A 12,039-nucleotide genomic window follows, 5' to 3' on the forward strand; every position below is an offset into this window, starting at 1 on the left:
TCATACGCACATATATGTGTGGACCCTTCAGATCTACCAAAATGGATTATAATCGATTCTACGTGACGCTTACGGATAATTATAACAAATATGGGTATATCTACTTAATCAAACATAAGTCACAAACCTTTGAAAGGTTCAAAGAATTTAAACACGAGGTCGAAAATCAATTGGGAAAGAAGATAAAGATGATCCGATCAGACAGAGGAGGAGAGTATCTTAGTATCGAATTCCACGACTATCTAAAGGAATGTGGAATAGTTTCACAATTGACTCCTCTTCAGACACCACAAATTAATGGTGTGGCTACGAGGCATAATCGAACCTTGTTAGACATGGTTCGTTCCATTATGATTCAAGCTTATCTTCCTATTTCTTTCTTGGGTTATGCCTTAGAGACATCCACTGATATCTTTAATCTTATCCCCACTAAGAAGGTTGCCAAAATACCTCACGAGATGTGGATAGGGAAAGTTCCCTCACTAGCTCACATCCAGGTTTGGGGTGATGAGAGACTCATGACAAGCTAGAACCTAGAAGTGAGAGTTGTATTTTAATTGATTACCCACATAAGTCATTTCGATACTTGTTCTATAGACCTATTAAGAACATGGTATTTGTAGCTCGAAGGGGAGCCTTTCACAATAGAGAGCTCATATTCAAAGAGGTCACTGGGAGTGCAACTGACCTTGAAGAAATCCAGGAGTCAACCAATGAAGTAACCATAGAAGAAACTAACTCTCAACCAGAAGATGAGACTCATGTTGAGGCCATTGACAATTCACTACCACTTTTTCGATTCAATAGGGTTAGCATGCCACCTACGTTCTATGGTTTCCATATAACTTCAGATGATATCATGTTTATCAGTGATGGTATACTTTTAAATTTAGATGAGACAACTAACTACAAGAAAGAGATGGCGAGCCCTAAGGCTGTTAAGTGGAAAGAGGCAATGGATAACGAGATGCAGTTTCATGTATGACAACCAAGTTTGGAATTTGATTGATCATGTACTAGGTCGAAAGACAGTTTGGTGCAAATTGATCTTCTAGAAGAAAACTGACATGGATTCAAGGTACACACTTTCAAGGCACGATTGGTTACAAATGGCTTTACTCAAACCCAAGGAATTGACTATGATGAGCCCTTATCAACAGTGGATAAGATAAAGTCTATCAGGATAATGCTTTCCATAGCTGCCTTTCATGATTATGAAATGTGGCAGATGGATGTTTAAATTGGTTTCCTCAATAGGAAGTTGGCTGAGGATGTTTACATGATCCAACTAGAGGGTTTTGTATATGCAAAGTGTAACAAACCGTTATATCAAACCTATGTAATAATGTAGGTCAATTTGTAGTTCTTTTTAAAAAAATAAAGAGAAATTTTAGCATACTGTGTATATTTACATAATTGACCCTCAAAATTAAATTATTAAACAATCTCGATTGGGATGAGCTACGTGGTAGAGATTGTAATAAGGTTTCCAAAAATATAAAGAACACTAAAATCTGAGTTATAACAAAGAAGTTATGACCAATCAAAGATCCGCGACAAAACCGGCAAAACACTGTTCAGTGTAAAAACTGAATTTTCAATAAAAGGCTTTTCATCCATAACAATCTTAATGAAAGTTGTAGATTACGTTAAACCGAGAAATTTCATAAAAAGAACATCAAAATCTGACTTCGTAAGAGGAAGTTATAATTTTTCTAAGTTTCAGTATAACAGTGTACAGCTAAAAACTCGAAATAAAGATCGAATGATTTTTAGCCGACACAACCTAAACAAGAATTGAAGGACTCGTCAATAGTAGTACAACGGTAAAAAGACAGACAAAAACGGACGTCGGATGAAGAAGTTATGAATTTTTAAAGGATTTCCTGTCCCGGTCTGTTAAAAATAATAATAAATAAAATAAATTCAAAATTAGCCGACGAAGTCTAAACGAAACTCGTATAGTATAACTTTACCTACGTGTGCATATAAAGAACGTCGAAAACGGAGCTCGTATGCGAAAGTTATGATTTTTGCAAGTTTTTGGCTAAAAAATCGAGAAATATTGAAAACCGGGCAATTTCGCATGGTGTACCTTCGGCCACGTCACCCTCGCATGTGAGGCTTCCACGTGTCACCATCTGATTGGACCGAAGTTCTCCGTGTCGCCTTCTGATTGGACCGAAGTAGCCGGCTGACACCCCTCGCATGAACAGTAGCCGCCTCACCCGGATCCGACGCGTGCCTCGCACCTGGCTGCTTCCGAGCTCGGCCTCGTGTCTCCTTCCTAACCGAGACACGCGTCTCCCTTCCTTCGGTGCCATGTCGCTGCTGACTCACCCTTCGGACCGCACCCTCGCAGCCTATATAAAGGCTGCGAGATTTCTCGGATTCACTACAAGAAAAAGACCCTTTTACGACGCGCAAACCACGACACTCATTGATTTATGTTACGCAAAAGAGAGTGACATTAAAAAAGTGTCGTCTCTTCAAAAAATTTAAGGATTTAGTTCACGCATTATTGTGTGCCCTTAAATTAGTGTCTCATGTAAAAAAAATAAAAACACGGAGGGCACTTTATCTAAATTGTGCGTCCTCTGTGAATGTCGCTTTATGATTTTTACTCAAAACGCGCTTTCTTGAACGGGGGGAAATGAAATCCACTCAAAATTCTTAAAATTTTTAATTCCCGCTTCAAGATCCCCTTCATTCTCTTCTTCCCTTCTCTCTGGAAACCCTAATCACGATAGCATCTCTGCTATACAGCTCGACAACTCATATAATCGTTCTATAATTCTTTTCTTAAAAACTGGCGTTCCCTCTCTCGCATTTTCGTCGCATTTTCCTCCTGGTGCTGCCCTCTTTCCTCTTCCTCAAGCTCTATCCACTCATGTCAGATATCGATTATGATTCGATTTTCAAGAATTCGTTGTCCACGAATCATAACGAAGCTAAAAACAAATCTACGTCTTCCAATTTGCGGGTTACGATAAACCGGTCTACGATGACGACATTTTTGGTGGATTGCCCAGAATGAAGAGCAAATTGATGCATTCTGCTTCAGCGAGATACGGCTAAAATATTTTTTCCTCGATGACTTCATCGCCCCCTAAACGGAGTCAACAGAGTGATTATTTTGATGATCTAGTAGGAAATCTTGGTCGAGCGGAGAAGGTTGAGCCACAAAAGCAGAAGGCTAGTAAGAGTTCAAGAGATTTCGATGATTTGCTTCCTGGCTTTGGAAGCGGCGGTCCTCCATCTAGTAGCAGGTATTGTGCTATGATTTAACTACATTTTAGTTGTTTGATTCACTTATTTATGGAATTTATCTGCTCTTGGTTTCGAAATTCTATAACTTTATTTAGTATTTAGCATCATAGCTAGGTTTTCATATGGATCGACCATCGAAAGTGAAAAATTATATTTGTTACTAAGAAAATTCATTTGTAAGAGTTTGTACATTAAATATAGAAACGCAAAAATCATTAGTCATAAGTTAAGTGGAATCATAATTGCTTGCCTTTATGTTCCTGAAACAAACTGCTATCCTACACATCACGCAACTGATATCACTAGAAGAATTGCATGGTAATATAATTAATGATAAAGGAGTCTAGTGATATGCAAACTCCAATAAGTCAGGGGAATGCGTAGCTGTTCAAGGATTCAACTACTTTTGGTGTTTTTAAAGCTGAATATGCCACATTTTACTTCTCTGGTATTTTCTTTCTACAATTTCCTACTGTAATCCGGGATTATAATGAGCGCATAAATAGATGCAGAAGCTCTTGCTTTCTTGTTTCTGTTCCATTATGCTTCTGAATTTTGGCTACGAGAAGAACGCCAATATGATTTTAAAATGTGATAAGATGGTGAACATAGAATGAGATGAAAAGTCTAATGCAGAATATCATACTTTTCTCACAGGTCAAATTCAGAGTCAGTGCCAGCATCAACTGGCAACACAAAGGAAACTTCTAAAGCAATGGATGATCCATTTGTGGTTCTAGAATCTGCATCAACACCTGTCACATCACCTCCAAATGTTTTTATCGATCCACTGGAAACAGTTCACAAGATGAATAAATACGGGAGCACAAATGATGGAGTAAGTAGGGGTGTGTTTGATTTTGATGACATTGACCCGCTTCATGGATTTGGTAAGTCTGCACCTGCATTCCCAACTGAGACGGATAACAAGGAAAAAGATCAGATCCCTTCTAAAGAAGGACTAAGAAGTTCAACTCGTAGAGACCCAACAGATAAATCTTCTTTTATATTTCCCGAGACCCAATCAGAGAAGGCACCTGTAGAAGATTTTCAAGATTCTCAAGAAACCGTCTTTGATATGCCACTTTTCTCTAATCTTCTCATCGGTCTGTTGATCAAACTGCTTCTCCACCTTCATATACTGAGGCAAGTTCTCAAGAACATGATCAAGAACAGCCATCCGAACGAGGGTATTCTGGTAAATACTCTGAAAGCCATAACCCATTCCAAGCATCTCCATTAGATGAGTTTGAGTCTTTTGCCATGGGTGGAAGTGGAACACAAGATAATGGTATGGACCATGTTAATGGCGAAGAGATGGATTCAAACTCAGCTGCTGCTGCAATGAAAGATGCCATGTCTACTGAAGAAGATTCATCAAAGAGGGAAGAACAAGAGGGAAAAACAAGAGAGAGAGAGAGAGAGAGAGAGAGAGAGAGAGAGAGAGAGAGAAAAGTAGACTTGAAAAAGAGAGAATGACGGATATTGAAAGGGAAAAGGCTAGACAAGCTGTGGAAAAGGCAATAAGGGAAGCCCGTGAAAGAGCAGCAAATGAAGCACGTGACAGAGCAGTTGTTGAAGCTCGTTTGAAGTCTGAAAGGGCTGCTGTTCAAAGAGTACAAGCTGAGACACGTGAGCGGGCATCTATTGATGCAAAGGGAAGCGCAGAACGGGCAGCTGCTGAAGCTAGAGAGAGGGCTTCAACTGAAGCTGCTAAAAAGGCTGCTGCTGAGAAAGCTTCTGTTGCAAGGGCTGAAGCAGATGCGAGGCGTAGGGCAGAACGGGCTGCTATTGAAAGGGTTGCTGCTGAAGCAATACAGAGAGCTGCTATTGATGCCTGGCAAATTAGATTGGTAATTATCTAATTTTCGGTTATTATCTGCCTAATCTGATTTATGGTAATTATCTGGTGATTGACTCTGTTTATTAATGAAACAGTGACTGGGAATTCTGTTTTGAAACCAAACCAGGTCATACCAATCAACTTTACAAGCTATGGTATATACCATAGCTTGCGACTGGTTGGAAGTAGTATTACATCTTATTTTGCTAAAATTAATTATTTTCCCTTAGCCTTGATGTTATCTTTTTTTTGTTACAAGCTTTGGATATTTAGATAAGCCTTGATGTTATCTTTTTTGTTGTTACAGGCTTTGGTGCCACTATTGTTGAAAATTCTTGCGTCTACCACTCAAGTTATACTCGGATGCTATCTCATTTAGTATATATAGATGTAATCGTTGTACTTTTAATGTGTTAAGAACCAAGTTTTATTCAGTTAAGTTACCTTTGGCACCAAGCAATATTTTTCCTCTGTTTTTTCTTGTTTTCGTTGTTCTAGTCCTTCTTTTCTTCTCCCCTAGTTCTTCTGTTTTTCCATGGTGAACAAGGTACATGTACAACTGTGAATATCCCTGATTACTTATTCAACTGAAGTACTGCTATTACAATTGAGAAACTTTTTATAGATGCTGAAAAGAGTCATAAAATCTTGAAACTCCTTATAAACTCATTATTGAAGAATAGCTGTTAATAATCGAGGGTAAACTTCATCGCCTCTAGTACATACAGTAGCAGGTAGGTGTGGGCTTCTTTCTTTTTAATTTTGTTGGTCTTTGTAAAAATACCAATTTCATTCTAGTTAAAAAACATATGTGTTACCTTTTCAACATTTTTGTAGTTTATATGAATCTGTTGTAGGGTTGGGAAGATGTCTCTGAAGAACCAATAAATTCTAATTACCAATCTTCTTATTTTCCAGCATGTTCTTGACTCTGATTTCGTTTCAGATTGAATAATTTCGATAGGTATGTGGATTGTGAGTTTAGCAATCAGTACAAGACAACCATTGGTGCTGATTTCCTAACAAAAGAGGTTCAGTTTGAGAATAAGCTCTTCACAATGCAGGTGAGATGAAGCTTCCAATACAATTACATTTGTTATTACTGTTGGAATATAATCTAGACTTAAGGGTATTTTGGTAATTATGTTAGAATTTTTGGAAATTATATCACTATTTAATAAGTTAGCGATTAAAAAGGGTATTTTGGTAATTATGTTAGAATGAGATCACTACACAGCAACCTATAAAAAGGGCAAAAAAGTCAAAAAACCAAAATAGTAACTTGGATTCGAATCTTACAAACATTGAAACTCTGATATTTGTAGTTCTCAAATTGTTTTGTGTGTAAATGTGTTGATTTTTGTGTAAATGTAGCAGGGGACAAAGTACTACTAAAGGTGGGATAGGGGTGAGGAGGCCGGGCAGGGGCAGGGGCAACAACAACAATAGCAACTGTGGTAGCTGTTATTTTCCTGTTCAATCAAGATGGCTCAAGGAAAAGTCTTGTCCTGCTCATATTCTTTGCCTTACTCATCTATCTGTAAGTTATCTTAATATTTCTATTTCTCCTTTCAATCAAGACGTTATTGCCCCCCACTATCTCTATTCTCTACTTAAGAAGCTAGCCACACTGAGAGAACCAGAATTAACCCCATTTACATTGAAAATTTTAGGCAATGTGCTGTTACTGATTACAGAGGCACCACCCGATACATGGATCAATCATATGCTGTTGCTGCTGCTGTATCTGATTCTTTTCGTCTGCCTCCTGACTCATTGTCTACAAGACACTTCAAGGAGATGGTATGATTTTTTTTGAAGGCTTAAATGCAAGAAATGGAAGTAGAGTGAAAGTAGATTGGTATTTGGGATTGTTTAAATATTGATGTGGTTGGTGTGGTGTATCTGATTCTCCAACGTGAACGTGATTCTTATGATTCTCTCCTCCCAATCCCAAGGTCAACATTACTAATAATAATAATTGTATTTTTTTTTTAATTTGAGATTTATATCTACATTTCAAAATGTTTTTGTGACTTGTGTAGAAGTGTTGGACATGATGGTAGAGGTACTCCTGTTACTTATGTTGGAGGTAATCCTTTACCCACTTTCTTTTTATCTCCAATTTTTAACCAACTATCAATTTACACTGTTATTGTAAAGTTTAATAGATATCACCAAATCATAACACTTTTTTTTTAAATTATAGGTCCACCTATCACCAATTTTTAACCACTTTCTTTCTATCTCAAATTTTTAACCAACTATCAATTTACACTGTTTGGCAAGTCTATAAAAACCTTTTTCCATGTGTTTCATTTTCTGGAGTTTGTTTCTGATGCAGGTACCTGAAGAATATGGAATTGGGTGTTTTGAGTGACATGGCTGACATTCATAAAAAACTTGCTGGAAGCCTGAAAGTTACTAAAGAAACAGGTAATCATCTTATACTTTCATTTATTTGGTTTTGTAAGTAAAGAGTCACTATTGGTCAAAAATTTTTGTTTTCAATTCATAATAATTGTTATAGAAAAATCTAGTGCTAGTAATGTTGACCTTGGGATTGGAAGAAGAAGAAGAAACAAGGTTGCAACTTCAATGTCTATGGAGATCAAAGGTAGCAAGGAAAGAATTAAGAATGTTGAAGCTGGGGAGTGGATTTTCTGTAAAAAATCTAAGTATTATATAATACAATTTTATCTAAATGCTTTGAATTATAAAAATAAATAGTAATTAAAAAATTATAATATGTTGTCATAGGTTGCAAGAGATGCTGGAGCCCTTAGAGAAGCTAAGGACAAACTAGAGAAGTGAGTTGAAGAGCTGACATGGAGATTAGATTTTGAAAAGCATTTGAGGGTATATTTTTTTGTATTTCTTGTATCTAATTAGTTTGTAAATTTTTGTTACAACTTCTATTGATTTGTTTTATCTTTCCATTTAACGATTATTTGTATGCAATTAAATTTTATGCAATGGATTGTATTTTTTGTATATTATATTTTATTTTCTATTATGAGACATTAAATAAAAATTTAATTTGAAAATTAGTAAATTTATAAATAATATTTTTTTTAAAAATTTAAAATTATGATACGCAAAAATGTGTGTCATCCTCATTTATGGCATGGCCTTTCTTGACAGGGGCTTTAATGATACGTAATGCAAGTCGTAAATGCGCGTCGTAAGGTTACGACACGCAAATGCGTGTCATCTTCCTTTATGACAGGGCCTTCCTTGATACGCAATGCGTGTCGTAAACGCGCGTCGTAAATGCGTGTCGTAATTGTGCGTCGTAAATGCGCGTCGTAAATAGACGACACGCAAAAGCGTGTCGTCTCTCGTTATAACAGGGCCTTCCTTGACACACATTTGCGCGTCGTCTGAGCATTTTACGACACGCATTGGCGTCGTAAAAGACTGTTTTTCTAGTAGTGATTTAAGCTCATTTTCAACCCATTTTCCATTTCTTTTCACCCCTTTCACTTCCATAAGCTTACAAACAACCCCCAAAGCCCCGATATCACATCTCAAACCCTTAGCAAGCCTCGAAGCCCCGAGATTCCAGAGAAAAACAACTTTCTCCAGTCGAAACTCTGCTCGATTTAAGCCGGTTTTTCGTCAAATAAACTCCTTTCCGGGAAACGAAACGCTGTCCAAATCACCACCTATCAAGTGAGTTCATACCCCCGTATTTTTATAATTTCAACTGTTTTAAGGGGGGGGGGGGGATAGAAGTATAACACAAGAACTTTGTGTTATAAAATCAGGATTTCAAATCATGATAAAACGATATTAAATCATAAAAAATACTCAACACTTTAAACTCTTTTATAAACTTATATTTTTCCCCAAAATCATATTTGTATATATATATATATATATATATATATATATATATATATATATATATATATATATATATATATATATATATATAAGATTTAAAAGGCTTAGGACTGATAACTCATTCTGGGTCCTTTTCCTTGTTTGGATGTGGGCTTATAGTACCGCTTATTTGTCTGAGTGTCGTTTAAATTTTACTTATATATAGAATTGTGTATGTATATAAATATAAAAGTTATTTCATCAGTTCAAATACCTTTGTAACATGTTGAGCAAGGGTTACATACAAACATAGTTAAATAACGATTCAGAAAGTACATATAAATTATCATAGGTATAATTTATGATACATAGAACAATAGTTCATGATTCAAGTATACTAGAATACACTATTTTACAAGAAACAAGGGTTTTGATTCAAAACAAATCAAGGGTTTACAATTGTCAAATACATGTTCGGAATACTAATTCAAGGACATACTGTCAATCATTTATTTCAGAATGATTGGGTTTTCATGACTAATATACATGTAACGTTTATATGCTTTTTATGAGTCATTCAATTCAGGTTGTTTAATTCATTTATACAACCAAGGTAAAGTCCTGATATTATAACCAGAGTCTCCAGCCAGGGGATCGATACAAGTTGTCTGTAGATCTATATCGGGATTGACAACCCCGCACTCAGGCTGCTAGCTATAGTCAGGCATACTCGCCAATGAATGGGAATTGTTATCAACAGTTTAAACGCCCACAAAGCGTTTGTTTCAGGCCATCATGTCTTAGTATGGTTATAATAACTCATTAAAAAGATATTAACAATACGTTAGTGTATAATCAACTAAACGTAAGTACACCTTCAAAGTACCAGTTTATAGAATACAAACTACAATAGAACAATACAGTTTTCAATAACAGCTGGTGGAACCAGGCACACTCTCAGTTACAAGTTTTAAATAAAGGAATACAAATACAAACATTGATTTACAAATAGAACAGTTTTATGGGAATAAAACTACTTTTCATATACAACAGAAAATATAGGATTTTCCGGAACAGTTTACATATGCAAGATACAGAGACATCCTTTCAAACATAAACACTTATGCACTCACTCAACTTTATGTTGATACTCTCTTTTCAAATTACTTGTATTATCAAGGAAACAATAAACAGGTACTCCCCGAGCTTTTTGAGAAGATGGAGCTACTTTGAGTCATATCTTCTTCTTTTGTATAACTATTTTGGTTTCAATATACAACGATTTAACACATGTAAATACTTATACTTTTTAAATACAATGGTTGTTTGTACTTTGATTGCTATGATACATGTGTTGTGATACTACAAATGAAGTCCTCTACCCCCGGACGTTTCCGCCGTCTGGTTTGGGGGTGTGACACAAAGTTTCCTAAAAGAGTGTGCAAGCTTGAGAAATCCATTTATGGATTGAAACAAGCATCTCGCAGCTGGAATCATTTCTTCCATGAGAAAGTCAAAGAATTTGGTTTCTTTAGGAGCGCGGATGAGTCTTGTGTGTATGTCAAAGATAGTGGGAGTATAGTGACTTTCCTAGTATTGTATGTTGATGACATACTCCTTATGGGAAACAACATTCCGACCTTGCATGAATTGAATTTGTAGCTTGGGAAGTATTTTACCCTAAAGTATCTAGGGGAAGCGGCCTATATTCTTGAGGTAAGGATTCAGAGGGATAGAAAGAAAAGACTTATTGGTCTTAGGGGTCGTTTGATAGTTGCTGACTGGGTTAGAGCTGACTGGGTTAGAAGCTGACTGGGTTAGAAATGCTGACTGAGTCCATATCTGACTGAGTTTATGTTGTTTGATTATTTATCTGAATGGTTGTGCTGAATGAAAAAATGACCATATTACCCTTGTGTTGTCTCTTGTGTTGGATAAAAAAAATTATAAAAACAAAAATTATCATATAAAATCCAAATTAAACATACATCAATTAAAATCCAAATACAAAGTGTAATACAAAATCCAAATACAAATTGTCATACATAATAAAAAAAAGTACACCATTTAATGTGAATCATTTGAAAGTAACTGATTAGCAATCTGGTCACGCAAAGTAGTCATATAGTCAACGACTTCTGAACCCCATTCTCTACCTTCTATGTTTTGACCCTCATTTCCTCCACCACCCACATTAGGAGTAACCATAGTGTTTTGTTCAAAGTTCGTAAATAATTCATCTTCAATATCGTATTTCCTTATAAAATTATGGACCGCAACATAAGCAATGACTATGTCTCTTTGCACTGGAAAAGGATAAGGAGCCATTTGTTTTGAAATTGGAAATCTCGCCTTCAATACACCATAAGCACGTTCAATGTAATTTCTAAGTTGTGCATGAGCATGATTGAACCTTTCTTCCTTAGCTAAAGCTCTGTTTCTTCGAAAATCGGCTAACCAATACCTAGTATTGCGGAAGGGAGCCATAAATCCACGGGTGTTGGTGTGTGCGGCATCACAAAGGTAATATTTATCTGTAGATGTATGACAAATTTATCATATAAATAATATAGATAATAAAACGTATAGTAAAGTTACAAACCTGGTGGAGGGAATGGAAATCTGGAAGTCGGGTTAAATGCAACTTCTTTCAAAACTTTAGAATCATGTGCTATTCCCTCCCATCCAGCCCATACAAAGGTGAATATAATATCAAAATTACAAATTCCAATTACATTTTGATAACATTCAGCTTTTCCTCTTCCCCTATAACGAGTTTGTTGATCAACTGGCACAACTGCATGTATAAGTGTTTCATCTAGTGCACCTATTGCTCCAGGAAATATCTGCATTAGCCGTCTATGTCGTTCTAAGGTATTTCTTGTTGAATTAGACGAGGTTGGTACTATAATTTCTCGTGCAAAACACATCATTGCACGTAAGACCTCATGAAAACATTGATGAATTGTTCGTGTGGAGTGATGAAATCTTTCTTTAACGGCTCGAAAATGTTCATATGTCTTATAACATGTAAAAACATAGCCATCTTCTCTTCAACGCTTATCGTCCTACTAGATTGCAACCAATTTCATTGTGTA

At 36.1% G+C, this 12,039-nt stretch overlaps 1 protein-coding gene and 1 pseudogene across 1 annotated transcript; one reads left to right on the top strand and one right to left on the bottom strand.

Annotated features, from left to right (window-relative positions):
* The first annotated feature begins 610 nt into the window (after nt 1-610).
* On the top strand, nt 611-7,927 carry LOC145111650 (uncharacterized; annotated as a pseudogene).
* A 3,081-nt stretch (nt 7,928-11,008) lies between these two features.
* LOC145111652 (uncharacterized) lies at nt 11,009-11,793 on the bottom strand. Its single transcript, XM_079047912.1, has 2 exons — nt 11,544-11,793; nt 11,009-11,475 (listed from the first exon to the last, which is right to left on the bottom strand). Exons 1-2 carry the CDS (start codon nt 11,791-11,793, stop codon nt 11,009-11,011), a joined length of 717 nt encoding a protein of 238 aa, XP_078904038.1.
* Nucleotides 11,794-12,039: the final 246 nt, after the last annotated feature.

This window comes from Lactuca virosa, chromosome 5, assembly GCF_052849685.1.
Source record: "Lactuca virosa cultivar CGN04683 chromosome 5, Lactuca_virosa_CGN04683_v6, whole genome shotgun sequence".
NCBI classification, from domain to species: domain Eukaryota; kingdom Viridiplantae; phylum Streptophyta; class Magnoliopsida; order Asterales; family Asteraceae; genus Lactuca; species Lactuca virosa.

Excerpts from the sequence above, each read along its gene's own strand:
- LOC145111652 (XM_079047912.1), bottom strand. The coding sequence starts at position 11,793 with ATGCAGATATTTCCTGGAGCAATAGGTGCACTAGATGAAACACTTATA. Across the intron at positions 11,476-11,543 it reads ATTTCCATTCCCTCCACCAG|ATAAATATTACCTTTGTGAT; the intron begins GTTTGTAACTTT and ends ATACATCTACAG.